This window comes from Seriola lalandi, unplaced genomic scaffold (assembly GCF_002814215.2).
Source record: "Seriola lalandi dorsalis isolate HSWRI2012SDOR001 ecotype SW California unplaced genomic scaffold, Sedor1 jcf7180002054353, whole genome shotgun sequence".
In the NCBI taxonomy this organism is placed as follows: Eukaryota; Metazoa; Chordata; class Actinopteri; order Carangiformes; family Carangidae; genus Seriola; species Seriola lalandi.
This window is the reverse complement of record NW_019524906.1, coordinates 1,218,962-1,246,914: the sequence shown is the minus strand read 5'-3', so window position 1 is coordinate 1,246,914 and position 27,953 is coordinate 1,218,962. Positions and strand designations below refer to the sequence as shown.

General features: G+C 40.7%; 4 protein-coding genes and 1 long non-coding RNA gene across 7 annotated transcripts; 2 read left to right on the top strand and 3 right to left on the bottom strand.

Moving 5' to 3' along the window:
• Positions 1-2,063: 2,063 nt before the first annotated feature.
• On the bottom strand, positions 2,064-4,135 carry org (oogenesis-related gene). Its single transcript, XM_023407977.2, has 6 exons — positions 3,954-4,135; positions 3,743-3,814; positions 3,442-3,661; positions 2,813-2,970; positions 2,468-2,575; positions 2,064-2,376 (listed from the first exon to the last, which is right to left on the bottom strand). The coding sequence occupies exons 1-6, from the start codon at positions 4,008-4,010 to the stop codon at positions 2,329-2,331; spliced, it is 663 nt and encodes a 220-aa protein (XP_023263745.1). The 5' UTR covers positions 4,011-4,135; the 3' UTR covers positions 2,064-2,328.
• Positions 4,136-10,077: 5,942 nt separating this feature from the next.
• Positions 10,078-14,248, top strand: peak3 (PEAK family member 3). Its single transcript, XM_023408053.2, has 4 exons — positions 10,078-10,413; positions 10,753-10,889; positions 11,292-11,851; positions 12,207-14,248. Exons 1-4 carry the CDS (start codon positions 10,349-10,351, stop codon positions 13,302-13,304), a joined length of 1,860 nt encoding a protein of 619 aa, XP_023263821.2. The 5' UTR covers positions 10,078-10,348; the 3' UTR covers positions 13,305-14,248.
• On the bottom strand, positions 14,130-19,745 carry oaz1a (ornithine decarboxylase antizyme 1a). Its single transcript, XM_023408054.2, is given in 6 exon segments — positions 14,130-14,801; positions 15,334-15,419; positions 15,806-15,981; positions 16,701-16,787; positions 16,789-16,855; positions 19,559-19,745. Coding segments are annotated over 6 exon segments (666 nt in total). The 5' UTR covers positions 19,678-19,745; the 3' UTR covers positions 14,130-14,670.
• A 101-nt stretch (positions 19,746-19,846) lies between these two features.
• On the top strand, positions 19,847-23,205 carry LOC111656363 (uncharacterized). Of its 2 annotated transcripts, none has more exons than XR_002760860.2 (7): positions 19,847-19,861; positions 20,353-20,431; positions 20,513-20,636; positions 20,885-20,970; positions 21,055-21,189; positions 21,581-21,657; positions 22,721-23,205. It is a non-coding gene; the product is annotated as an uncharacterized LOC111656363 (long non-coding RNA). The 2 variants fall into 2 exon arrangements; XR_002760859.2 differs by having other exon boundaries at positions 20,510-20,636.
• Positions 23,206-23,298: 93 nt separating this feature from the next.
• On the bottom strand, positions 23,299-27,732 carry amh (anti-Mullerian hormone). Of its 2 annotated transcripts, XM_023408052.2 has the most exons (6): positions 25,212-27,731; positions 24,947-25,116; positions 24,716-24,827; positions 24,541-24,640; positions 24,017-24,447; positions 23,299-23,801 (listed from the first exon to the last, which is right to left on the bottom strand). In XM_023408052.2, the coding sequence occupies exons 1-6, from the start codon at positions 25,543-25,545 to the stop codon at positions 23,395-23,397; spliced, it is 1,554 nt and encodes a 517-aa protein (XP_023263820.1). In that variant the 5' UTR covers positions 25,546-27,731; the 3' UTR covers positions 23,299-23,394. The 2 variants fall into 2 exon arrangements, with proteins under 2 accessions (XP_023263820.1, XP_023263819.1); XM_023408051.2 differs by having other exon boundaries at positions 24,541-24,827; positions 25,212-27,732.
• Positions 27,733-27,953: the final 221 nt, after the last annotated feature.

Below are 27,953 nucleotides of genomic sequence, written 5' to 3'. Positions count from 1 at the left end.
CAGACAGCCATGAGACCCCCCAGAGACCATCAGTTCCTGTTCTGTATCCAGCTCTCACTGCCGCTGCTGCCCTTCCCAGAAAAACACACACATACATACACACACATCAAGCGTTTAATTCATACCAGTGTTTCTCTGCTGCTTCAGTAAGGTGGCGGCTGCCTTTTTGCACCCGAGCGTCAGGAGGTGAAAAACATCTGAGAGGGAAAGAAAAAAGGAAGTCGCAAAGTTCACTGTCAAAACAACCTCAAGTGTTTTCAGGAATTAATTGAAGGCAGCTGGATGTTGCTGCGAACTAAAATAATCCCCATTTATACTAGATTTTGTCCCTTTTAAACCAAGTGCTGTCATCAGATTATGTTATAACATTAAATATATAGACACCATACAATAAAATAACCCTCGAGTAAACAAACAGCTTAACAGAGCTTTTAAGGTTGAGTGTTTGTTGAAAATGTCAGGGGTGCTGGATTTGGATTGCGCTGTGTTTTGTTACAAGCTTGAGATATTAATGAAAAAGCACCTGTTTTCCCAGGCTGAGTACTCCTCGTGACAATAAACTGACAAACTGACAATTATGAATAAAATAGGTGAAGTTTCCTTTCTTACATAACATGCTGATTCCGACAAAATAGTCTGATAAATACATCCTCCAGCCTCTGTCACACTTAACCCTCAGTGTAAAACTTGTATGTGAACCAGATTTAAGAAGAAAAAGAAAACCTTGTGCATGGAAATTACAAACTGGCAGTACAAAATACCAACATTAATTCATCACTAACCATGATGTGCTCTCCTACATCAGTGACAATGGGAAAATGGAGCGAGCGGTAGTGTCTCATCTACAGTGTGGGAGAGTGGGTGCTGATTGTTGGACAAGGACAAGTACTAGTTCAGTCATTTTCAAGAGGATCACCTACTCCCACAAACCGCTCACACTCAGCGGTGAACGGAGAAACCGCATGTGTGCAGATGGACGCAAGAGGTATGACTCCGTGGGCGGCTCAAAAGTATGCTTGACAGCCTCTCCTGATACCAGTCATATGAGAGCCACATGGCAGCAGCTTCCCCCCCTCACCTGCAGCAGAGAGCCAGTGGGATGTGAGCTCTGTGATAACACTCATTTTCTGCTTGGATGAACTCAGGTCAAACTGAAAGTCACATGCTTAAAGTCTGAAATAGCTCTGGTTTATCCTCTGCCACACTCTTAAAGTCAACACCAACAACAAAAGAGCAGATAACTGAACAGTTTCATTCCATTATGAGTCACATGTGACAACAGCGGCCTTCTTAAACCGAGTGGAAAAGTCATTTTTGGAATGGAAACCGAGACATTGTTCTTAAATAGTCATCAACCCCTGACCTGTGCTACAAATGTGTCTCCACCCCCCCAAGCTGTCCATAAAACGGTCCTGTATGGCCAGAAGTGATGCATAATTGTATTGGATTAAACTGTTTTTATTAAAATGCCATTACATTAAAATGTAATGTCCTCTGAGGCCCAAGTATACATTCTTGCCAGATGAGCTGGTTGTTAGGACAGCAGACAAAGAAATCTGACAATACTGGGAAAATGTGAAGGTCTTAGTCATTCAAGGGTTTTCCAGCTCAAGGATTTATGTACATTAGAGGCATCCCTCCTGTAAAGCCTGAGGTTTTACACACTTAATGATACGAGTTGTAAGCACACATTGTGGATTAGTGAGGCCACAAGCCTGGACTCCAGCTCTGTCACATTATTTGGTCTGAAATAGAGCTTAAGACCATTAATGAAACTGGACATTATGACTGTAAAAAGCATGTATGCAGGCAAACACCGACTTGTGAAAACCATGCATCCTTTTTGTTTAAGTATGACAACTTGCTTCCCTGATAATTCAGCTTCTTGATTAAATGTATGACAAGTTTGCATCTTGGGGAGGAAACCGACAGTCATCTTAAAAGTGGCTGTCTATTCTTTATTTGGTTAAAACCTAATTTTCCATTTGGATTCTTAGTGGCAATCAGGTAGACACTGAAAGCATAGTTGTACTGGTGAGCACCAAATAAAGCCTGAACCAATATGTTTTAACAAACTTTAATTGAACAAGCTGCACTTGACAGCAACTGTCGATACCAGCTGCATTCAAAGAAACCCCATGCAGACTGACAGCATTTAACCACATCTACTTCACTTGCACCTCGTTTCAAGCTCTGTTGCCAAATACAAATAGCATTACTGTCATCTAGTGGGAAACCACAGCTATGTCAAGACAAAAAAGGACAAAGTTTTATTGTTATATATAAACATACAAAACAAACACTGAAACCAGCAGTCAATACGACACATTAAACAGGAGGACAAGCGACTTGAGCTGGAGCAGATGGCTCAATATCCTGCAAACATTAAAAAGTCAAGTTAGTGCATCATTCTGATCAGTGATCACTGTCCACATGCTTTAAAGACAAAAGAATCTGCTAGTCTTACCGTTTTTACATCTTCTATAACGACCACACCTTTCCCCTGGACCTCAATATCACTTTCCGTATTATTTTGTGAGCAGTACTCTTCACTCTCCGTCTCGACAGAACTGGGCTGAGAAATTTGTCAACATTAAGATGACTGATGTTTCCTTTGAAGCCATTTTGTTAAATCAAATGTGCACAATTGTACTTTTGAGTCTAGGCATTATGTTTTCTACAAAGTGAACATGTAAATGCAGATTTAGAAATACTCAAGTCATGAATGGTCATCCTGTTTAGAACATTTCCATACCAATTTCAGTTCACATGTTAAACCAACAGTAGTACATATTTGTGATCTAGCGCCAACCTCGTAGTCAGGATCCTCCTCTGGGCCTTCGTCAGCGAGCTCCTGAGTGAGTGCCTCCACCCAGGTCTGATGGTCCTCTTCCTCCTCCTCATCCTCCAACTCATCCTGTTTTCTCTTGCTGCCCTTTCCGCAAGGTTTAGTGGGAGAGACTCTGATTTCTGTTGGGAAACAAGCTCATTTAATAAAAAAAAAAAAATGTTCCCTCTCTGCCACATCTGTGTAGAAAAAGTTTCCATGACTTTCAAACATCAAATAGTAAATCAGATTTTTTTATAAAAATAAAGTGAAGTAGGAAAACCCTAGTTGACAGACTTTGCACAATTACCCCATGGACCAAGAAAGTAGTAATGTGAAACTGTTGCACTTGGCAAAATATAATCTATATCAATCTAATCTACAACTGGAATTATATACTTGCTAAGGACATAACCTCAAGTGTGTTGAGTGTCAACTTTCATTTCAGCCATTGTGACAACACAGAGTGGCTGATTGTTGTTAGGTATAAGTCATGACATCTATGTGCAAAAACTTACATCACTGGTTTTAACAGGCCCCAGGTGAAGAAACCAAGAGACTTCCTGCCACAGAGTGTTAAAAGGGTTAGCTCGATTAAAAATAGTAATTTTTACCTGGGGAGAGGGAGCGCCCAATGTTGCTTGACACGGGGTAGCCCAGGGCACCCTGCACCCAGCGGGGCAGGATGGACAGAAGCAGGCGGGTGACCCGGCGCAGGCGCTTGCGGCCTGCGAGGTTCTGGCGTGCAGGACTGGGAACCGCGTGGCTAACGATGGTCATCTCCCTTGGCTGCCGGAAGCCCATGACCCACCAAACCCCGTGGTATGCACGTACCTGTAAGCAAGAGCTGGTGTTAAAATCGGGTGTACAGCTAAAGAGGCTAAATACAAAATCTGCATTAGGTGCTGCACGTACCACGATGCCAAATGGCCAGAAGAGGCCGCGCAGCATGGAGCGAAGCACACCGTCTCTCCTCACAACTGTGTCCTACAGGTGACGACATCAGACAGGTGAGAACTACCACAGCCGCACACATGTTCTCATGTTGCTACAAGTCGACGCTAGCAGCTAGAGTAAACTGAACGGCTACAAAACAACATAGCTTTAGTTTGCCGCCCCTCTTTACCTCCGTGTTTTCTGCCTGCTCCTGCTCCATGGTGTCTCTGCGGGGTTCACAAGTCATCCTGCTGCGGGTCAAAAGCCTGCTGGACCAGCCGGGCTGCAACGAGGAGGAGGAACTGAAGGACTACAGTAAGTGCGGGTTTCGACGCGGGGAAATGTACCCTGAACTCACTGCTGTGTAGCCAATCAATGCAAAGCGATGCACCTGTAGCAATCAGGGCGGACCAATGAACAAATCCCGCCAATTAATCTGCAACAGACCAAGGAGGGTGGTCACGTGACCAGGTTGGGCTATGGCTCTATACAAAGAGGTTCAAAAAATGATCATAAGCTGCACATTTTGTGATTTACTGCCATGTGGATACAAAAAAATTGAATATAACCATAACCATATAATAATATGGTTTAAAATGATCAGAATTCAAATAAAATAAAAAACAATAAAACAAATAGGCCTACTTTTCAAATGGTATACATCCTTGTTTTAATAATGTATGACTGAATGAATGATTATGAATGCGACATCTCAAGTGAACTTAATGATGATTTACATTACAGTTATTTTCATTTAAAGGTTATTTGGTCAGATTATCAATCATTGCCCTAAACTGTATCCTTGCATTTCAGACATCATGACTGGCACATAACTCTGTTCAGGAACATATATCTTGCAGCAGTATTCACTCATATAGAATAAAACAACCTTTTTCCGTATGTGACCGTAAATGAAAACTATCTAATACTATACTTAATACATTACAGGACATCACCTTAGGCATTAGGAAAGTGTGATGGGACACTATTTTCTTACATTCTATAGACAAAACATTTTAATTGATTGATCGAGAAAATAATCAGCAGATCAACTGATAATGAAAATAGTCAATAATTGTGGCCCTACTGCTCAGAAAAAAAACAGGCAGAAAGTATTTAACTGTGAAAGGTTCCTTGATTAGTTCTAAAAAAAATTAGTAGAATTGGTACAAGTCTATACATCACTCATGGAGCCACCAGATGCTCTGGGAGGCAGGATGATGCTGCTGCTCTGTCTGCTCTTTAGCATATGAAGAGACTTAAGAGCGAGGCCACACGATTATGCTTCCATACTTGAGAAGCTCCCTAATTGGTAAACGTTTCCGGCACTGGCTTTCGTCACATTTACGTATCTGTTGATGCATTTGGTGGAGGACAAAATGCGGTCAGTATAGATGTATAAAAGCTGCCTGTCATCAATCCTCTTGCCAATCTACAGCCGAGCCTGTGTGCAAAGAGAGTGGAAGACAGTCAGACATGTATAAGAGCACAGTCACACGGACTTTCAGCATTGGAGCTATTTGCAGCAGAACCGAAGCTTCGGATGATTTCTCCACAGAACGCAGGCACAGCAGCGCAGGGATCCGTGCGCTCTTGTGGGCTACCAGCAGTGCAAAGTCCTTTGGTTGTTCTCTGGGATCAGACTCCCAGACAAGCCGGGAGAACATTTTTCCGAACATCCTAACACCCAACAGCATCCCACAGTTCACTATACCAAGTCTGTCTGTGCAGAATAGCTTAAGATCACTGGACAAGGAGACAGAGGAAGATGGTGAGGAGTCAGAGGAAGGCTTGGGGAGTTCTAGGACACAGCAGGAGTCATCTGTATCAGTCTCTCCGATCTGCTCCACCCTCTCATCAGCCACATCATGCTCAGGCTTCAGTTTGGCTCTGTCAGAGCGCAGAGCTGAGCGGAGTGTTTCAGACCCTTTAACGCAGAGGAGGTGTCTCCTCCAAAGGGAGGGGTCCTACCCATGCTCCTACACTGAGGCCCAGCACTGCCTGGACCCCGCCAGCAGAGCTGCCCTCTCCCTGCCACACCTGACCAAAGTCACCACCCCATACGGCTTCATCACCTTGAGTCAGAGCCCTCAGATGGCGAGCGAGGAGGCACTTCTCTGCCAAGCCGGGCTACGCCGCTTAACCAAGGACGAGGGGACTGCATGCGGTCCCAGGAGAGCTCCAGGAACGAGGACAGGAGACATTAAAGTCAACTCCTCCCACCTGTCTGGAGTCAAGAAGAGACTGTCCAAAGACTCAACTGATTCACAGACTAAAGGAACATTAGTAAAGGCAGAGATAAAAGCTTCTGCCTCCTCCACCAGTGCAACAGTGTCAACTGCCTCGGCAGCCAGACACACAGATGGCAAGATTAAACGCCGCTTCTACCAAGTTATAAGGAAACATTTCACCTCCTGCCATTAGGAGTGAAAATATGGCACAGTTTAAATTATGCATTTTTTCATCTAATAAGGCGCTGACTGCCATTAATCCTCTCATGAAACACGTGTTTTTGTCTCATGTCAGTAGACAAAACTGTCAGTATGACTAAGCTGTAAAAAGTTATGAAAAATATACCAGTTGTCACATCAAAAAATAAAACATAAACAAATAGCCACAATATTGTGTGTTTCTATGTGAGTCTTTCATAATCAAGCTTTATTTCACAGTTCCTTTTTCTTGTCTACCAAAAACAGTTTGCTCGGCAGCAAGATCAAACTCTTGTGTTGAAGAGCACGGAGGGTCACCTTTAAGATTCTCATAATGTTCAGAGTGAATACCTCACATCAGCCATGCGTCTAAGGTTAATGAATTCCTCCACCACTTTTATGATCTTAAATGTCAGTTCCTCTCAGGCCGCTCTCAGGCTCCTATTCACTCCCTCTGTTGAAGATGTCTTTGCTGTTTCCACAGTTAGCCTGAACTGAGTCCTGCAGCAATGAATGTGTGCTGATGCAAGAAAACAAGCCATTTTCCTTACTCCTTAGCATATGAAGCGGTTCAGTAGAGAGACCCTTAATGATGGTCACCTAATGCATCCTTAAAGCCTGTGTTCTCAACTCTCCCACGCACTGAAATGTAGCGGGTAAATATCATTATGACGCAGAACGCTCCATTTTAAGTGGAGGGCGAGGGAAATACAAGAGTGAGTCCCTGGACACAAGAATGGATTAAGGTGATCTAAATTTATAATCACTCACTGTGTTGTTTGTTTATGTGTGTGACCTTTCTGATTTTACATTAACGCTAAATAAGGTTTTCCGCCTTTATCAAGTTCACTGACATTTCAGTTGCTCAAAAGCGTCCATTAAAAGAGAGCAAGTTGCATTAGTTCTCTTCAGTCTACTACGCTTCATCCCAGAATATAACTGTATACTTTTATACTGGCCCTCACCCAATGATATAATAGTAGAAATACCATATCAGTACAACACAATAAAATACAATACAATATTATAATCATACAGTGGAGTCAACACCTCTCTGAAACAGTTTCAACATAATCTGAACATTATAATAATCATGAGGGGAAGATTTATTAGGACTGTTTTGTTAGTTCTAGCAAGGTGTACCTGATAAACTGTCAACTGAGGGTTTATTTCTCTTGCAAATTTATGTGAAGTGAAGAAACCTTAGATATTTGTTGTTCCCAAAACTGAAAAAAACATTTTACACTCTCCTGCTACATTGACTGAAAATTGAAGAGCAAAAGAAGCTTCTTCATACTTTGGATTTGACTGATTATTTCCATTTCATGCTATTTTATACTCATACTTCACCACATTTCACAGGGAAATATTGTTCATTTTGCTCCGCTAAATTTATTTGACTGGTTACTTTTGTGATCAGCATTTTACATTAAAAAAAAAATTATTTGTTAAAATGTCATTGATGTCTGTGAGTTGATAGAGTCCTACCACAGTGGTTTCCCCTATAAACTTAAATCAGGTGGTTTCATTTAGGTAACTGTTTGAGGCCCAAATTTAAATTTATTTAATATTTCACAAAGTGTCTTTCCCGTTAATCATCTCATCACCCCTCAGATTTATCTGGTGACCTCTGGACTGAACTATCTAACAGTATATAAAGTAATTAACCACGAGCTACAGCAGTAAAATGTTGCTTATGTAGCGGCTTTGTACTCTCTCTGCGTTGTGTAGTTAAAGAGACGAAGACGAGCATCACAGTTGGCAACTTGCCGTTTATTTCGGACATTGGCTGGCCTGGCAGAGGGATTAATAATACAGTCAGTTCCGGTTTTCCTCTCACACACACACACATACACGTCAGGGGGACAGTGAGGTCCGACTGTTCAATTAGTTTCAAAATGAACATAAAATAACACACAAACCGTACCTGGCAGAGGGATTAATAATACAGTCAGTCCCGGTTTTCCTCTCTCACACACACATACACGTCTGAAAAAAGTAAAATGAAAAGAAAGTGCAGGTTAGCTAACAACGTGTAGCACTAGCCATTTTGTAAACAAAAATAAAAGAAAAACACCGTCAACTTTTTATGAAAAAGGACCTGCTCGACCGTTCGGGAGCTATATGTTTAAAAAAAAAAATACAACTTAAACCACCCCTTAGTATTAAAATTAAAGTAATTAATATGACACAACGGCGGAGCTCATAGCTCACCTACCAGGGGGACAGCGAGGTCCGACTGTTGCTGCCCCCCGGGGTGCACGACCCTAAGCCACAGGGGTGCTGCATTTAATTACCATAGGACAAACAAGTTTGCGTGTTGTGAGATGAGTTTTTATGGCAAGTGGAATCACACTACTTCTTAACTCCGTTTCACTTACACACTGATGCCATCAGTATGAACAATATAATAACTTATTAGTCACAGGGGACAGGTTTCTGAATAGTGAGCACTTTTAACTTTCATTGCAATGCAACTCAGTAATGTATCTTGTTATTTACATCTGTGTTTTACAAGTCAATAGTGCTGTGAAAAAGTCTATTCAACTTAATGTTCACTTCACTTTTTCCTGTGGTCACCTGCGCCCCCCTGCTCGTCATATACTCCCCTGATAACATGAAGACATTCAAAAACATTTTTGACCAATAACACAGGGACACTGTGTAGAGCAGGTGACTCAGTGTGATCCCATGACGTGCGCATCCTTCTCCTGTTTTCTGTTCTCAGATGGAAGTGAAAAGAAAGAAGTTTATCTAGCTGCCTTTACCGAAGAAAAAGACAAGCTGGAGACATTTAACGCTGAAGTGCTGTTTGTTCGCTACAATACACATGCAACATTTCTATATTGTATTTTCTCCCTTCAGCTCCTCATTAGGTTGTTGCATTTGGCATTGCATGATATCGTCAATCACAACAGGTCTACACATTGTCATCATGTTTTTCAATTAGATGGTAAGTGTTATGGTATAAATATAGCAGAACTGATCATGAAAGAAATGGCTGCCCTTTAACACAGGGGATGTGTGAGTCATTCTGGGATGCCAGCACTTCATCCTCAAGAATACACTCTATCAAGCACAATAGCACAAATAATGACAACACTCAGATAGTACAATATAATATCATAGACATTTGTGTGGGGGAGTTTTCTATTTATCACTGACATCACACAGGTGCTTGTTACACTTGGATATGATTGTAAATATTAATCAATTCAGAATGATCCCACATCATCACCATTTATGGTAGCGTAACCCTTTAGTACAGGGCGGGCCCACTGGTGGGCTGTAAAGGTATTGCAAGTGGACTGACAAATTTGCAAAGCAGTACTATTTTGGTCAAAAGATTTCATTATAAAAAACGTAATTGTTTTTTTCTTTTTTCTCATATTACTGTGATAAGTCAATTATAGGAACTTTTATTTTGTCAACACCAGATCACATTGTGTAGGCTATTTTTTGCCATCTCAGGGTGATAGCACAATAAAGATTACATCCATGGCAAAAACTGGAGTATCAAAATGGATACCTGTTTAACATCAGAAAAAATTAAAAGTTAAGAGAGTCAAGAGACAGATGGTGAATCGACAAGTGATCTCTCATCCAGAAAGTATTATTGTTTTATTATCTGTCTTTTTCTGCTTAAATATTTTACCTTTCCTTTAAAATCAAGATGCAAGCACCAAGCCCTGAAGAGCTTATTGCATGTGCAAAGGCTAAAACTGCATCATCCAGGAGAGAGTTCATGCTGAGGTTTCACATGGCGAATGTAGATCAACTGCGATGGAGAGAAAGAAAAAAAAAAGAGTGCAAATTGAAGGGCCTCTGCTATAACTGCTCTTCCCTGTTCTGCCACGTTGAGGTTAGCTCACTACAGACACTACCTTTCCGGTGCCAACCTCAAGCTCAGACAGAAAACGATTACAGCAAAAGATAAGCAGAGCAGTCTTATGAAAATTAATTCATTTTAAAACACACAAGAGAGAGTGACAGGCAGAGAAAAATTATCAGGGGAAGTAACTGAGAGACAGGAAGTGTTTCATTTTGAAGCTGAGTTAGCCACCTGTAAACTTCACGTACACAGTGTTCAGAGACGGCAGTGGTTTGTGAGAGAGGTGGAGGAGAGGGCAAGCTGCTGTAACTTTGTAGATTCCTGATGGCGTCTGGATCAGCCAGCAGAGTGGAGGAACTGCCACCAGCGCTGCCTGTCAAACAGCACAGGTAAGACCAACAAACAAAATATTTGGTCAGTCTCTTCCAGATCTTAGCAGTTATTTTTTACTATCCCACTGATGTTCTCATTGAGTTTTCATTGTGGTTAACCCTGATATTATCAAAAAATATGAATTACTTGGGACACAGGTTGATTGTACAGCATAGGATTCTGCAGTGGATGCACCACAGACACTACATAAGAATCTATCTTTTTCAAACTTTTCGAGATGCTTTTTGCAGACACAAAGTTTTATTTGAGAATAGTTGCAGTCTGCTTATGCATAGCAGATGTATTCATAGTAAAAGGGTAAAGGTTTTCATTACGCTATTCTTTTTCTTACACAGGAGTCACTCCAGCGTGGAGTCTGACTGTGTTATGCTCAGCCCTGTTGGACTCCAGCACCAAACCTACGCATACAATGATGTCTTTGCTGAACCTACTGATTGTCATGCAGCCCAGTGCCCCATACACCAGCGCTACGGTGGGTTTACAGAGTGATGAAATTAGTTTAAGTGAGGGAAAGTAGTCACATATAGTAAATACCATGGTAAAAACAAATCAGTTTAATGTCACCTAACTTAGTGCACCTCCCAAAGCGATTTGGTTCTCCAATTCTAAAAATAAAAAACGACTGACGTATAGAACTGTGTAGGAAAAAAAGTGTGGTTCAGCCTTCTCAGTTTGCCTTACAGTTCGTGAGAACTGAAAGAGAGGAAGTTACCATCTCAACCTTTTACTTGCTACAAAATGCATGCAAAAAAAGTGGTGCTTCAGTGCTTTTGGAAGTGTGGATGAAGACATTCTAGAGATGCTGTGTCCAAACTGTTGTCTCTTCATCACTCGCTGTTAGTCTGACCTACATCCCTCCCACTGTGTTTGTCAGATCCCTCTCTACACCAGGAGAGATTTTTCTCTGACGGCACCCCACCACCTGTTCCAAAGAAGAGGTTAGCTCGCACTCTCTCCCTCCCTGTCCCCAATGCATCTCCGCTCTCTCCTTTGTCTCCCCTGTCTCCACTGCAAAGGCACCCTCGAAACTTTGATAACCCTTTGTACATGCTGGCCCCAATACCTGACAGCTGTTTCCAGCTGGACACAGAAGAGGTTACACCAACTAGAAGGAGTCCTGTCCCCTTACTGTCTTTTTCCCAGCTGACCTTTGACACCCCAGACGAAAATCTGCCGTACCTCTTCAGCAGCTTTGATGACCAGAGAGTTGTCTCTCAGGGGATTCAGCATCGCCATCTACTCTTTCTGAGAAGCATGGCACAGAGTGTGGAGGCCCGGATCCTGCTGCAAGGAGAGGCCACAGAGAAGGATGTCAGCTCATACCAGCCTCAGGATTTCCTGCTGAATGAGGGCAGCCAGCCAAAGCAGATCGGAGATGCTGTTTACTACAGCCTGCACAGCCCCAGGTTCCCACGGAGGGTACTTGGTTTAAGGGTAATATTACAGCTCTTTTATCCACCCCATTTAGTCTTTAACAGGTTCTGTGTGCTTTTATGCATGACTATTTGGATGTATTCTACTATCATTACTTGCAGCAACATTGCTTTATAAATTTCATGCAAAACAAAGTTTTTTTCTTATTGCACATGACAACCAGTAGTACAAACATGATCTTTATCAACATTGGCAACTGTAACACTGACTTGCGGTACAAAAAAAAAGCACTTCCTCCAAACTGTCATCAGGTGTCACATCTGTAGCAGGAGTGCACAGTGCATATATTTTTGTATTTTTAACAGTGAATTCATTATGATTCTTGATTATAAGAGTTTTCTTTCTCTCTGTGCAGGTACACAAGCAGACTAATGAAGCTCCCTCGGCTCACGCCAAACACCAGCCATCACATGTCAATGTGCAAAATGTGGTTGCACATTTCCAATCCAGCAACACCCTGAAGAACAATTCCAGCATGTTACAAACTCAAGCTCTCCCTAGTCCTTTTAGGTCAGACCGCACTGCTGCTAAAGCACCAGGTGGAGGCAGCACTGAGTATGTCACAGATCCTATCAACATCAATGTGACTTCAGTTCAGTCTTTAATCCAGAAAGGACACTCTGTGAGCGTCGAGAGAGACCTGCCACATGCCACTCTAGAGGACTTTGTTCAGGACAGCAGCACACTGCACAGCTCAGATTGTTTTGTATACGACAGACAGGTGTGTGTTCTGTTGCTGCAGATATTATTGGGCTCACAACATCTGTACAACATCAGTACCACTGCAGCTGAGCTCAGACCCCAGGAGATCTTTCTGCTGTGGCCCAGCAGCGAGGGGGAGGAGGGAGAAAACAAGTTACAGCAGCATGAAATGAAGAGAAGTTTCAAGACCAGCAGACCGAAAGAAGAAACGCAGTGGGAAAAGACAGAGAAAAAAGGCAGGATCCAGATGCTATGGAGAATACAAGGTCCGCCTCGTGTAGTGTTAAACCCGCTGTCTTCTGCTCTCTCTGTACCTCACTCCCTTCTTAACATCAAAGCCCAGATTGGAGCCCTAATTCAATACTGCTTAGCCCCACAAGAGAGCTCAACATCTCTGGACTCACGTCCAAGTCTGTCCAAGTCTTCATACCGAAGGGGTCTTCTTCATCTGTCCTCCCAGCTCCAGAATGGGAGCAGCGGGCCTCAGATAGCAGATGTGGTGGCCACACTTCAGGTGCTCCTCTGGGGCCCTCGTGTCCCACTCTTAAATCACAGAGGCTCCACGACCACAGCTGTACACAACTGGCTGACAATCAAACGAGCCCTACTGGTGATGAAGTTGGCAGAGAAAGGGCTGATCCAAGATCAGTCTGCTCTGGATTGGGAGGACTGTATGAGCTTGCAGTACCTGTCGTTTACAGACCCTGAAACAGTTGTGAGTGTGACCAGTCAGCCATGGCTCACTGACTGACATCTATAGTCAGTACGTGAAAACTTTTGAGTCGGTCAAATTAAATTGTTCCTACATGACTCTTAAGTAGCTACAGTCCAACATAAGTTGTAAACTGTATGTACATTATGTCAATTAGTGACAAACACACAAAGTTTTGATTGAGGGGAAAAAAGCCTTTTCCACCCTTGCTTCTTTTAACAATTAGGATGTTCATATACTGCTCTAATAATGTACAATTGGTCTGATAAGATGCTGCACTTTGAGATTTTTGTTGCTGTAATATTAGGATTTAAATGCCCTGAAGATTTATTTTCTTAATCAGTGCTTTAGAACGTAACTATTGTCAGCCAGTTCTGCAGTTACATTTTTCTCTGTTCCACTCTCACTGATTTGAAGCAGGAACTTTTGATAAATAATCTCTTAATACATTTGTTAACTTTGATTGTTGCTACTGTACACACAAATACTTGAAAAATCATTGATAGTTACAGAAATACTTAAGTCTCTTGCCAATCAAAATCTTCGCTACAGTTCTCTTGCTCGTCAACACTTAACTGTATGATTATTTTCTAATAAATCAATATGATCACTACAATAACAGCGCACTAAAGGCCTCAGTATTCTTAAAAGGAGGTGATTGTCAGACCAACTGATAGCATCTGAAAACCCCTTTCCAACAGCAGAATTAAATCAGCATTTTAAATGAGTGCGACCTTTTGTAACAGATGTACACACTTCTTAACATGTGGTCAGACGACACAGCTTGGCCTAGATCCTTCGAAGCATAGAGAGTATAACTCTTACAGACTGCATGTCTACATGACTTCACAAGACCACAGATGCCACTGTCTAAGGTGAGCACTTTTATTTAGTACAGTTACAACATGCAGATTTTTTATCAAGTGAATCAAAGCAACAAATGAAAATCATGCACACATTAAAAAAAAAAAAAAAAAAAAAAATCAATATAAACAGGAGAATCAACTGATAATTACCATGAAGACACATCTACTTACATGAGTAAGATGAATTTAAATTTATCATAAATATTACACTGTGGAGATGATCACCAAGGAGTTCAGGGGGTGGGGGGTGAATAGGAAGTCATCACTACACATCATGAAGGGTAATACAGTGGTGAGGACACAATGCCCGGATATTATGTGGGCGCTTGCTTTACATTCCTGGTATATTAACATCTTACCCTAGTGCAAATATCATTGAAACACAGCACATGGTAGGTAAAGGGAAAAACAAAAAGGAACCTGACAGGAAACCTCAACCATACTGAACTTGGATAATATATTCATTTCCAAAAATTATAAAGATGTGTGGGTATGGATCGAAATAAGAACAACAAACATTTGTAACTGCTCAGCGTCATTTAATCGTCATCAGAGGAGTCTCGTTCGATGCTGTAAGCCATGAAGAAAGCGTCAGGGCGGGAGGGGACAAGGGGATGACCCGGTCTCACAATCTCAAAGCCCAGGAAACTGAATGTACGCAGCAGGGATGCTGAGGAGAGACAAGATGCAAACATTTCATCTAAGCTCTGATGTAGGAAAATATTTATTTTGATATTTGATAAAGTCTAAATTGGCAAAAGAAAGAAGGCAATGAGAAATTGTCAGCAATTCTTCTAATAATTTACTAACTGATTTTGCCATGCTAGGGGGAAAATATAGAAACAATGAATCACGTAAATCTATTCTATTCTAACTGTTAGCATTACAAGTTTGTTTCTTGCTATGCAGTTACTCTTCCTCGGTTTGTACTAGCATGTTACCTTCTCTTTGATTTTAACATTTATTTCCTTTGAAAACTAATAACACATCTAATTATAATTAAGTCAAGTTATTTTTTTCTAGAGTATCTACAAATTAAACAAGTGAATAAGTTTAAAGTGTATTTTCTAAGTTTTACCGTAAATTTCACATACAGTTATTAGCTATCAACTCTAACTATTCAGATGGTTCAAATTCAAACAGCTGGTGCTTTATCAAGGTTTTTATTTCAAGCATTTCCAGTTCAGGAAACCAAGTCTTACCTCTATCGTCACGGTTCTTGTGAAAACAGATGAACACATGATCAACCTGCAGCTGCTCTTCTGCAAATTCCAGAAGAAGGGCAAAACTGTGATGAGACAAAGCAAACAAAAAAGTGTTAATGTATCATAGGAGAGATGTTAATTCATTTCACAAGAAAAGAATTATTCATCATGGTCAAAGTACATTTCTATGAACCATAACAATTCATAAAATCAGATCTTAAAGATAAGGTTACCCAAAGACTTCATCCATTTCATACATTTATCGCATTTTACAAATGTCAACATTTACAGACATTTTTATTTTGAACAGTTCGGCTACTATGCAAATGAAAACCAAGGGTGAGTTTTACTTTGGCATTTGACAACATATTTGAATACCTTTTGCAATTGGTTAATTACCTTTTGTTTCATTACAAAGATAAATATAATTTTCCTTTTAATCACAAACAAAAATGTTTTGCCTACTGACCTGTCTTTGCTGCCCTCGGGCAAAGCTCCAGGAGGGATTTCAACGTAAAGGTTCCCCCCTTTCAGTGCTGCCCTCCAGACACAGTGCTTTCCTTCAGAGCGACGGGGCTCAACGAGCAAGAAACGCACTCTGCTGTTGGCAGCTGAAGGCTCCTCAAGAACCAGCAACTGAGCATCCTAGAAGACAGCAAGGAAAGTATGAGACAAGGGAAATACTTTCACATCAGATGACATCAAGAACAAAGTTACAATTAAAGAGTGCAGGAAGGAAATGCAGTTATGACTTTAAAAAACCGACTTCTCAAATTCACTGACTGTTGATAAGAAAATTATGAAGACAATTACAAAAACTGTCCAAGGCAAGTGTTATGACTTCATTTTGATCAAGATTATATGACAACAAACAAGCAGTAAGTGAAGTAAGTAACTAAAAGTATGTAAAGTGTACGTAGTTCAGCACCATTAACATAGTTTGTGTGCTGTGCAGAAGAGGACAAGCCTTAGCTTAGAGGCACACAAGGCAACTTCAGGTTTTTAAGTAAACAGATTAGGCACACAATATTTTGCCATCCCAACTTCATCTGGGACATCCTGATTATCATCAAACGTGTTTTGATCACCAGCCTTGTAGAAATTATGTGTCCAACCTTAAAGTTACATTCAGATATTACAAAAACATAGCCATGACACTCTAACAAAAAATTGACACCATTAGCTTCATTGAGTTGAGAGTGATACAATTCAAAAGTGCTGAATTGCATACAACCACCTTTGTGTTAGTCTCTCTCCCAGGCAATAAGCTTATCTTTCTACACTGATAGCTCAAGGTAGGTCCACACTGGCCCCAATCAAAACACATCAGAACATAAAAATATTTAAAAAGTGGTTCAACTAACAGAGTAGAATAGCTTAGCTGAAAGATTGCGATCCCGCTGGTCATTCCCTCGCCCACCTGGGATCTTCAGGGGTGGGAGAGGGGCATCAGGAGCACCACAGAGGCCCCGGACACGGGTTACTGCAACAGTGGGAGCACCTCCTGGGACTGGAGATACTGGAGGGTGAAACAAACACACACACGGACGGAGCCATTAAAAACTGAGTATTCACTCAATGTTCTGAACCAAACACAAACCAAACTCTCAATATAAACAGCAGGCTAAGCACACATTACACTGTTGGGTGATTCATCTGTGACATGACAGTAAAACATTTTCTAAAACCCGAGGAGCACAGTTCAATCAGTAACTGACCCCTTAGGCAATTTAGGCTCAGACGTTTTGTATGTGTGACTGATAAGGAACACTTGACTTGTGCACATTAAATCAACGGAGAGGAAGGAAGAGTGGTTTATGTTGCACCAGCACATCACTGACTTTGACCTTCTGTCAAATATTCACTACAATCCCTCAAGACAAATTTAGTTTTCATCAGATCATGTTCCTCGTCACTGTCCTGTGTGGAAAATGTCATGTAGGAAGAGTAATGTTTCATTTCCAAAACTAACAGAATCTCGTGCCTCAGTTTCTCTGGGCCAACTTTAAACTTGTCACATGATTCTTTGGGGAAGGCTGCCAGAGAAACAGGCTCTGTTTGTCTAGCCATTAGCCTACTTCAGTCCTGCACTAACCGTGTTGCTCTAGTTTACAACAGACAGGGACCAACACCAGTTTTACCAACTGCCACAGCAGCTTTCAGACATTCACAGGCGGTCTTACGCAAATGCCACTGCTGTGGTATATGTAGACCAAATGTGTGAAACCCAAATAAAAAACATTGTAAATCACAAAGTTCAGGTAACCCAAGTAAATTTGAAGTATCCAGCCTAATGCCTCATCATGCATAGCACTGGAGATTGCACACCAATATAGGTTCTCCCTAAATCCCATTATCAGATTATGTAAAACAGCCAATTACCATCTCTACAGAAAACCTTGTCTCTTTTTGCTAAGCCAGCACAAGGTTTTCAATCAACTTCTCCATTCAGCAGTCTTTGAAATCCCTATGTCCACAGCAGGCAGCAAAGCATATTCACACCCGTGTTGTCCTGGTAAAGACAGCTGCTCTGGTCACATGAGCGATGAGTCTCTCTAGCCTCTGCTTGCGTAAGAGCACCATTGCCATGCATGAATATCTTGTAAAGGACCACTTATCTCTAGGAGGTTATCATTATGTAAGTATTGTTACAGCAAAGCGTTGCCGCTTCAGATTGACAACATGTTGTTATACCAGCCTTTCGTCGAAGTAGATGACAACATCAATAGCGAATGAGTACGTAAATGAGTTTATAAAAGGCACCTGCTGGTGTCTAAAAAGCTGGCTGAAAGAGAAAACTGCATATTTTACACAATCTTCAAAAATCTCTCTCATTGGAGTATTACATAACAGCTTATTGAATAAGGAATAGCCTCTGTGTACAATATGTTATCACTGGACTCAAAATTCCCCATACCACCACCCCCTCCTTTGCAGTGCAGTGGAAATTTCCTATGAGTCCTTCACAATACAGAGCCAGACAAACAGCCCCGACCAAAATCTCGTCAGGACACGACTAAGCTAGAAAGAAAAAAAAAAAACCCCGAAGGCTTAAACGTTCACCTGCTCTTCAAAATTATGAGCCATATTATCAGGTAACAACCCCCCCCCCCCCCCCCCCGTCCTGTCATCTCCGGTCAATCAACACAATCTAATGGAAGAAAACCCGCAAACAAGGCAATGGATCGTCTCCGGTCCATTGGTTGGCAAATGTCCCCACAATGGTTAATGTAACACTAAACACTTAATTTGAAATGATGGTTAGCTATCTCGACTAATTGCGCAACTGCAAACCAAACTGGTTCATCTCATCCTTTACGAGAGCTTACAGGATGTCTCAATGTTTGCTAGCACCTGAGCCCGGGGCGAAATGGAAAAAAACAAGCCATGAAGCCTCCAATGATCAATTCAGCCATCATTTCAACTAGGTTTGTTAGCTACAAGCTAACTTTACATAATCTATATAAATATGCTTATTGGCCCGTGTAATCTCGCAAGAGCAAATAGTCAATGTATAGTATAATCAAACTATTGTGGTATTATTACCGCTGGCCGTTTTCCCTTCAACCTCGACGATATGTAAACATTACTGTGTTGTAATACTAGAGCGCTAGCTGTGAGCTGCTGCAGTTAGCAATTCCCCTACGTTGACGTACATGTGAAAGCACATCCACCAGCACACACCAAATAACCGAAAAATAATACAAGTTATTTGCTCTTTTTACACACGGTATATTGGAAAAATTACATAAACTGGAAGAAATGCTATTTTCAGCAGCTAACTCGACTCTTTTGACGTAAGCTAGGTAGCTAGCGCCACAGCATTTCACTAATGCGTTTCTATGGCGTTTCACATATTAGCTCATAGGTTAGCAATAGCTTGGCTAGCTAGAGCATGGATATCAACAGCAGCTTTGACCATGATTTTGTCTATTTGCTGGATACTAGTGTCCAGTAAACGTTGGTCGGAGCGGATACATTTCTGTAATTTAGGGTGACTTACATAAGCGTTTAATGGAAAGGTATCCAACAAAACCTGATCGACCGTCTTTTAGAAACGTCAACAAGAATAAATAGTGCTGTTATGTAAACAAGAAATATGGGGAGCACTGCTCGCTATTCCTGGAAATACACTGTATCTCTTAGCTAGGCCGCGGTTTTTAAACTTAGCTTATCATGCTAAGTTAGCGTATAACAATTCACACCGACTACAACAACATACCTCTCGCTTTCAGGTTTATTACTGGACTGCTCAATAACAGGCATCTCGGATAAGTTTCTCTCTTTTTCTCTAACAAAACAATGACTATTCAAAATCGTCTGTAGGTTAGATTTAACCATCCGGCCAGCGTCCACACCAGCTGCTCGCTCTATCCTCTCCTCGTCGCCGACTGTGGGGGTGAGAGACTGCAAGCTGCGGTATTTGTCAGGGGAGTGTCCTATCCTCCTGACGTGTTACTGTCAAAATATCACGCAGTTAATGACCCACTTCACCACAACACTACTCAATGTATGGCTGCAGCAGGTAAACGCCCTGTGTTGAAAAAGATGTATTAACGAATGTACTTACACTACAAGTTTTTCTAAGCTCTTGTGAGAGTAACACTGGGGTACATTTCATTATTACTGATGCATTAATGTGTAAACAGCATTTACTCCTGTAGCTGGTGGAAGTGGTGCCAATTTTGACATAATTTACATTCATATTTTTTGTATGCAAAATTTACTTGTAAAGTGGTAACTCTGGCTCTCAAATAAATAGTGGATAAAAAGCAGTATTCTTCTCTAAAAATGTGTAGTAGAAGTATGAAAAAATAGTAAATAAATAATGATAAAAAGAAAATACTCAAGTAAAGTGCAGGTACCTGAAATCTGTGTCGAAAAACAGTGTATGAGTAAATGTACTTAGTTACTTTCCACCACAAGTACAAAAAAACTAAAACTAAAACACTACATCCCTTATTACAAGTCCCTATTACATTGGTAACAACGCTTTATTTTATTCTTCACTAACAGGGCAAGGTTAATAAATCTTTCTCATCAGCAAATATAGGCAAATGCTGAAGACACTTGTCCACCTGTGGCCTAAATGCTGGTAAGTATCAATAGTATGAGTACACACTATGAATGTTTTCCTTTTTTCAACAACTCTCATCTGTGCTTGTCAATCAAGAAGCAAAGGAGCACGGTGCAGGGTGTGTATGACACCGTCTCTGGTGCCTGCAGATCAGAAATCACCATCAACACAACTGTACTAACCTTCACTTTTATGGTGAGGAACAACTGAAGAATCAAATCAGGTAACAATTCTTCTGTGTAGAGGTTCATACAAAATTAAACTGAGCTTCCTCGAGTCACATTTGTCTTTTTCAACTAACTAGCAAGTGCCTATTTTAAGCTGTCTTATGTTAGTCTATGACATACAGTATGGCAGCGTAGTTTGAAAGACTGTGCATGTGGGAGAACAGGTGCATATACTTTGCAAAAACTGCGATTTTCAACTGTTGTTATGCAGGACAAAAACTGAATTCTTCATCTTAACTTCCAGCCTCATTTTGGATGTAATTTTAAGACTTGAAGCCCCAACCTAAAGGACCTAAGGAGCCAGAGTTGGAACATCTGAAAATATCATAAGTAAGAAATATGTTCACCATAAAAACAACTGAATTTTACAGAAACTACCGTACATGTATCTGACTCGTTTGTGTCTTTCCAAAGTGTCTTATGACCGGATTCTGTCCATTGAAAACCTGAGTGATGTTCGAAATCCATGGAAGGGATTCAGTATGAACCGCTGCATAGTGCTGGCGCTGGTCGTTCTGCTTGTGACCTCAGGGGTGAATGAAATGCATGGTGAGTACTGTAATGATGCATACAGAAAGAAAAGACAGCAGACAATGGAAATGTCTTGACTAAGAATAACAAACAAGCTATATCTAATCTTTACAGAAAGTTTTATTGGGTGTGTTTGGATTATTGCAGCAATATGCTACTTGGATTGTACATATATACTGCACTCCTGCTTCTAACAATACTTTCTACTTTAGTGTATTATTTGAGCATTTTTAATACCACACTTGTTGGTTGATAGTGTTTGTGTAATACCTAAACTCCTCCTCTGTTTAAGTCAACAGAGCTTCAGTGTCTTTTATGTTTTATATAATTTTATATTATTTATTCGTAAGTCACTTTGTATAAAAGCGTCTGCCTAATGAGTAAATGTAAATATTGTTTTGTTTTCTAGATGCTCTGGATTCTTTTGTTGATGACTCAGGTATAAGGTCTTTCTTTGGAAGTCTGCAGGATGGATCAATAACTCAGGTATTGCCCATGACTGTCATGCGTTTAATCATGTCAATGGTTTCAGAGTGGTACAAATTAATACAGGCCTTGATATATGTCCCTGTTTGTAGCTTGAAGATATAGCAAACTGAATGGTGAGATAATTTATCTCATAAGCTCAGTTAGTGGATATGTATGGGGTCAGTATCAGCTCTGCAGGTACACTAGACATATTATATCAAGCTTATTCAGATCTCTTTGATCACTAATGTGATTTTACTGGTGTAAACAAAGTACATCATTTTAATGCCCTTTTGAAACGACCTTTTTGAGCTTGAATGAATCCACCCTCTTTCACATGTTTGACAAAACAGATTGTTTTACATACAAGATTAATATCAGGCTGAAGAGTGCAACATATGAAACACTGTATTTCCCTACCATTGAGCGGAGAGCATCTAACTGATCCCGTAGACTTCAACAGGGAATGGAACCTGATTATTTTATTTATTTATTATGGGGATTAGAGTTGGCCAGCAGCACTGAGAGATGCCAGGAGTTACAGATATTTATTGTCTCAGACAAAGCTGTTGCTGAGCAGTTTTCAAAATCCTCTATGTGTTGTAAGAACAATCATAAGGAAGTACAATTATGGCAATACTTTACTGCATCATTCTACAACAGTATATGATATTTTACAAGGTCAAGGTCAATATTTGTTATGATTACTTCATTTTATACAAAAGTTTCTTAAGTGATAAGACATCATGGTGCATCCTTTGGCACTCTCTGGGGAGCTGCTCCAAGATTTGTCTCTGTATTCATCATCACTAATCAGTCTGTCTGTGGACATTTAGACGTCAGACTTGACCAAATGAAAAAAATTAAATTAAACTGAACTGTACAATCATATAGAATGACAGATAAAATCAATCCCATTTAGGGTGGATTTCCCTTTAAGAACAACAAAACAAAACGGTCATATCAGATCCTTGAAAGGACCATACAATAAGCAAGTGGATTAGGTTGTATAAAATGTCTATTAAGGCCATCACTATGTGAATCAGTGTGTTGTGTGTTGTTTCCTGTTGTCTGCCTCCAGATCTCCATATGGGATCATTTCATGTGGTGGTGGGGATCTGAAGAGGTTGGAGCGATAAGAAGAAGAAAAAAGCTGATTGGCAACAAAATAATCCTGAAACCCAAAGCTAAAGCATAAAACCTACGCAGCTGCTGACAGGAGAGTGAGAGGCAAAGAAATAAAGGTCATGAGCTGTGACAACGGCAGTTTTCTGAATTAAGAATGCAAACAGTTTTCAGTAGACTTTGCATTTAATAATATAAAGTTAGAGAAAGTTACATTTAATCATTTTTTGTTTGTATTGTAGAGCACCATGTCTGCATATTTGAACTTTTCACTCAATCAATTAATCATTCTGAAATTTGTTTCTTAGAACAATATTTTTAATACGGGGAATCTTCATTATAAAACAAAATATGGTGTTATAGAAGAAGTTTAAAATAATAAATAGCTGTTAACACATATATTTTTGTCTTCAATAAACTTGATTATTTCTAAGTGTGAAACATTTTTGCTGTGTGCATCTAGGTAGGTTTATAAAAAAAGTCTCTCTGAATTAACATATGTGAATAGGTGAATAAAAAAAACATTAAATAACACTTTTCCTCCACCTAACAAGCTACAGTCAGTGACTATCAAACCAAACAAGTGAAATATCTCTCATGTCACAAACACACTCCAAAAAGAAAACAGCTTCAGCGGCATCCACACTCCTTTGCTACCATATCTGGTATCATGGAGAGGTAAGTCCCATGTTCATTCAAACCCACCACCTCAAGGGGTTCATAGGCAACAGGCACACAGCACGGAGCCCGCTCATCCATATTCCCACTCTCAATGTGGAAGTGGAGCAGGACAACATGGTCGTTTGCATTGGTCAGGGGGAAAGCACAAGAGCCATGGCAGTTTTTGATGTTGGCAGCGCTTGGACCCACAAGACGCCTTTCAAGGTTGACGGTGAGGCTTCTCACACTGCAGACACTGCCCCTCACCGGGTTATTGGTGTCCGCTCTGGTGGCTCGCAGTCCTCTCTGCAGCTCGTACTCACGGGCCACTGTCTGCAGGGCCTTCAGCAGAAGAAACGCACAGTACTGGCTCCGTCCTGTTACATGCAGACGAGAAAAACAGACGCATCAGGTAAAAAGTGTTAATACAGGATCTGGAGTTTAAATTGAACACATTTAAAACATAACAGGTGGTGTGGATGAAGGGGCACTTGAATTCATCTGATAGGATTGTATGGAGGCGTCTGACAAAAACAAAATACTGGGGCATACTGCTGTAGGTCGTAGGACACTTTTTTCATGTGCACATCACCTGCTGCCTGTTCCATCGTCGGTAATGCACTGAATTCTTGAAGCCTCTCCAGCCTCTCCGTGGCCCTGTGACCCACCTCCTTCTCCCTTATTACTTCCATTATCTGCATCCCAATCTGCCCCAATCTCTGCCTGACCTCCTCCACCAGTGCAGGAGACATGGCCAGCTGTCCAGGATGCACCTGAGAAATGGAGCCCCATCTAGCGAAGGAGAAGACAGTAAGGAAAGAGGAGTTGATCAGTCCTGCCAGCAGGGTCTCACTGGAGGATAAGCCCAGTGACAGGGGTGGCATGGAGGGTAAGGACTCCAGCTGGAATGGAGGGGACTCAGGGTGGTGCTGAGGCAGGACTTCACCTAGGAACCGTTTCAGCTCACAGAGGAAGGAGAAGGTCTGTGAAGAGGCCAGAGATGAACCTGAAACGTGTGTTTGTCTGAGAAAGAGAGTAAAAAACAAACGTTCAGCAGCACCATTCTGACAATAGTCTGGTAAATATTTTAGTAGGGAATATGAAAGCTAAAACAACCTTGTATCAGTTCCCGTTCCCCCAGAGAAAAGCAGAAGTAGAGTTATGCTGATTGTACTTCCTGTTTTTTCACCAATGAGGAGGTCTTTTAGGCTCTTCTCTAAAATGACAGGAAATATTAGGAGAGCATGCACATGAAAAATGAAAATGAAAGCATGAGAAGATGGGATCTTACTCATAACAGGGGAATTTGTCTCAACAGAAATCCTCCATTGCTGGTGAACGGTGCCCTCTGATGCTTTTCCTGTCAGTAGTATGTACTGTGTTTCTCCTGAAATGCACGCAGACTGAAAACAACAACAACAACAACAGGAAAACTGGGCGACAGCATTTACTGTAGGTCGTGAAATCTGCAGGTGTCACATACAAACAGACTTGACAATTTCATTCATGCAATATTCTGTACCTGTGTGTTAGGCTGCAGAGACTGACTGGTGAAAGTGACGTCCAGGTCTCCTCCTTTGAATGGACTCTCAAATGCCAGGAGCAGCACAGGGCTCTGCTTGAGCAAGGGAGATGGTGGGAGGTCAAAGGTCAACCTGAGTGTTTCTCTGTTGTCTTCCTCTGCCACAAGCACTGATAGAAAGAACATTCCATGTTGTGAGATAAAAAAAAACAAAAAACAAACAAACATTCAAACAAAAATGATTTCAATGGGAGAGCGCTCGTACCTCCAGTCGGATGCAAAACCTCCAATCCGTTTCTCTGGTTTCTGCTTGTTTCGTTGGAGAGCTTTAATAAGACCGAGCCTGCTGAATTGTCAGACACTGTGCAGATTCCAAACAGAGTCAAACTGGCATTTGTGAGTTCACCGTCGTTCCCAACACCTTCACGCAATACTGCAAATACGTCATCCACAAAGCAAGGTGCATTGTGGGTGGCGTGATGAGAAACTATGGAGGCCGATATGTCCATATGTGTATATATGTCCAGATGTCCATATGAGGCGTGCCGGGGCCAGCAGAGTATCAACACTCCGCAGCAGAGAGCATTCACAAGCTGCATACTTGTGCCTGTGTGATCAGACCTTTCTCAATCGCTTCTTTTGAATGGTTCAACCTCCAGAGGATGGGAGTTATGTACACCCACCTTCCTTTCTCTCTAACTGGGGCTGCCAAAATCATGTGTCCTTGATGATTTTGACTGTGGATTCAGATTAATGATGGTGTGACCACACACATCCTTGGAGGAGATTAAAGACTGGACTTCTGTAACTTTCTCATGAACCAGTCACCGTCTAAAACAGGCCCCCAGGCTGGGAGGTGAAAGGTTTTATTGTCTAAATCCTTTATCTACATTATTCAAAGACAGACGAGTTTCGGTGCTGTGCAGCTGAGCAGAGATCCTGAGGTGAAAGTAAAAATCTATATATAATATATTGCCCTTGGTGGAATGTAATACATTTACTCAATTACAGTACTTAAGTACAAATTCAAGGTATTTATACTTTCCTTGAGTTTTTCCATTTTATGCAACTTTAAACCTTCCACTACATCTCAGAGGTAAATATTATACTCTTTACATTTGTGACAGTTTTGGTCACTGCTTTCTCTTCAGATAACAATTTTCATACTGTTCCTGTCCAGTGAAAAGCATGTAGATCCAAATTTAGTGATTTTGAATTTTTCTGATAAAAAGAAAGATTGAAAAAAAGAAAAAAGAAAGTATTGGCTAATAGGTTGAAAACATTCTTGTACATCTTAAAATAGATAAACTATTTTAAAAATCTCCTCTTGGATCAGCTCAAAAACAAAGATGAAACCAGGTTGTTTTTCTGAGCTCATGAAAAGTTGACTTTTCCAGAGATTTTCAGGTTCTCACAGGACAGTGATGCTACAAAGATATGATAATCATATATAATGATACATTCCTGTATATTAAACTACCCGACAGTATGTAAAGTAGTTCATATTTGCTCAACCATAAAAATCTACAACAGTAAAATGCAACACGTGCATTAAAGTAGCTGTAATACTGATCTAAAAACATCATATATAATAGTAAAACACTGACAGGGAACATTTGTCTTTAGAATAAGGTAGTTTTGCTAATGCTTTTACTGAATTAAGGTCTTGAATTCAGGGCTTTTTACTTGCAGTGGAGTTTTTTCACAGTATTAGTACTTTTATTTAAGTACAGGGTGTTAATACTTCTTCAATCAATGTATGTTGTCCTTGCAATGCAATTAAAATACTAGTTTAATAGTTTGAAGTGATCTTTGCATCACAGCCTCTTTTAGAAAACACTTGAATGTTGCCTCATCTAAAAATGATGCTCTCAACATCAGGTCACCAAAGCGATGTCCAGAACTACAGGTTTACGGGACGGAATGTGCTGGATTTTTTCCTTGGCCAGAAGTCTCGCTCTACCTTCTCATCTAAATCTCATCTATGTCTCTGCAAGAGAGTGAGGAAGCTCATTAACCAAAACGTTGAACTATTCCTTTAGTAGAAACGCCTGACATTGATGAGTCAGTCATCAATGATGATTGAGAGGCGATTTATTGTTCATGGCAAGTATTTTCTCCTGTGGTGTGCCGCTAGTTATCCTGCAATGTGTTGATCTCTCTAAAAGCCATCAGACTGTCAAACCTGGAGGGAAAGGACTGGAGTAAAAAAAAAAAAAAAAAGCAGCATCTGGATGAACTTCAAACAAGGTGGTGGTAGAGCTGCACGCAACAATATGATTCACAGCATATTGTCCTAATGAATGTGTACAATAGTATCCATTACTACTTCTGGGAGGAGAAAAACATTTAATAAAATCCTGCACTGAGAGTGGAACGGAGACAGGAGATCTGATTCCTATCAAAGACGCTTTACTCCCATGTCTGGTCTCACAGCTGCAGCTTTGTTTTGCAGACAGTCAAGGTCCCCGAGCCCTTTAGTGGCTGTGTATCCCAAGAGATAAAGCCAAGGTTCACTCTTGTTCGTTACAAATCTTCAGTGTGTGACGAGAATTATTCATTATTTTCTAATGTTATCAACAGAGCATTTGTTTCAATACAGGCTTGCTGGGAGGTTTTCTGTGAGAGGCATTTTGGCACAAAAACAAGCACACACACACACAGACTTCTGTGAATAGTGGTTCTAAGAACTCTGGCCATTTGTGAAGAAAGCAAGAATGCAGCAGCACTCCATCAGAAACAAGTAATCTAATCATTTCAGTTTGATAGAATTAAAACACATGGTGGAGACATTTCACTGTTATATATATATATATATATATATATATACATAGATACATATATATATATATATACATATATATATATATACATACACATATATACATATATATATATATATATAGATATATATATATATATATATACATACACATTATTTTTGACAAGTGTTGCCTTTTTACTTCCTTAGCATCACAGCTGTTCTTCGCTAGTTCATTTCAAAATA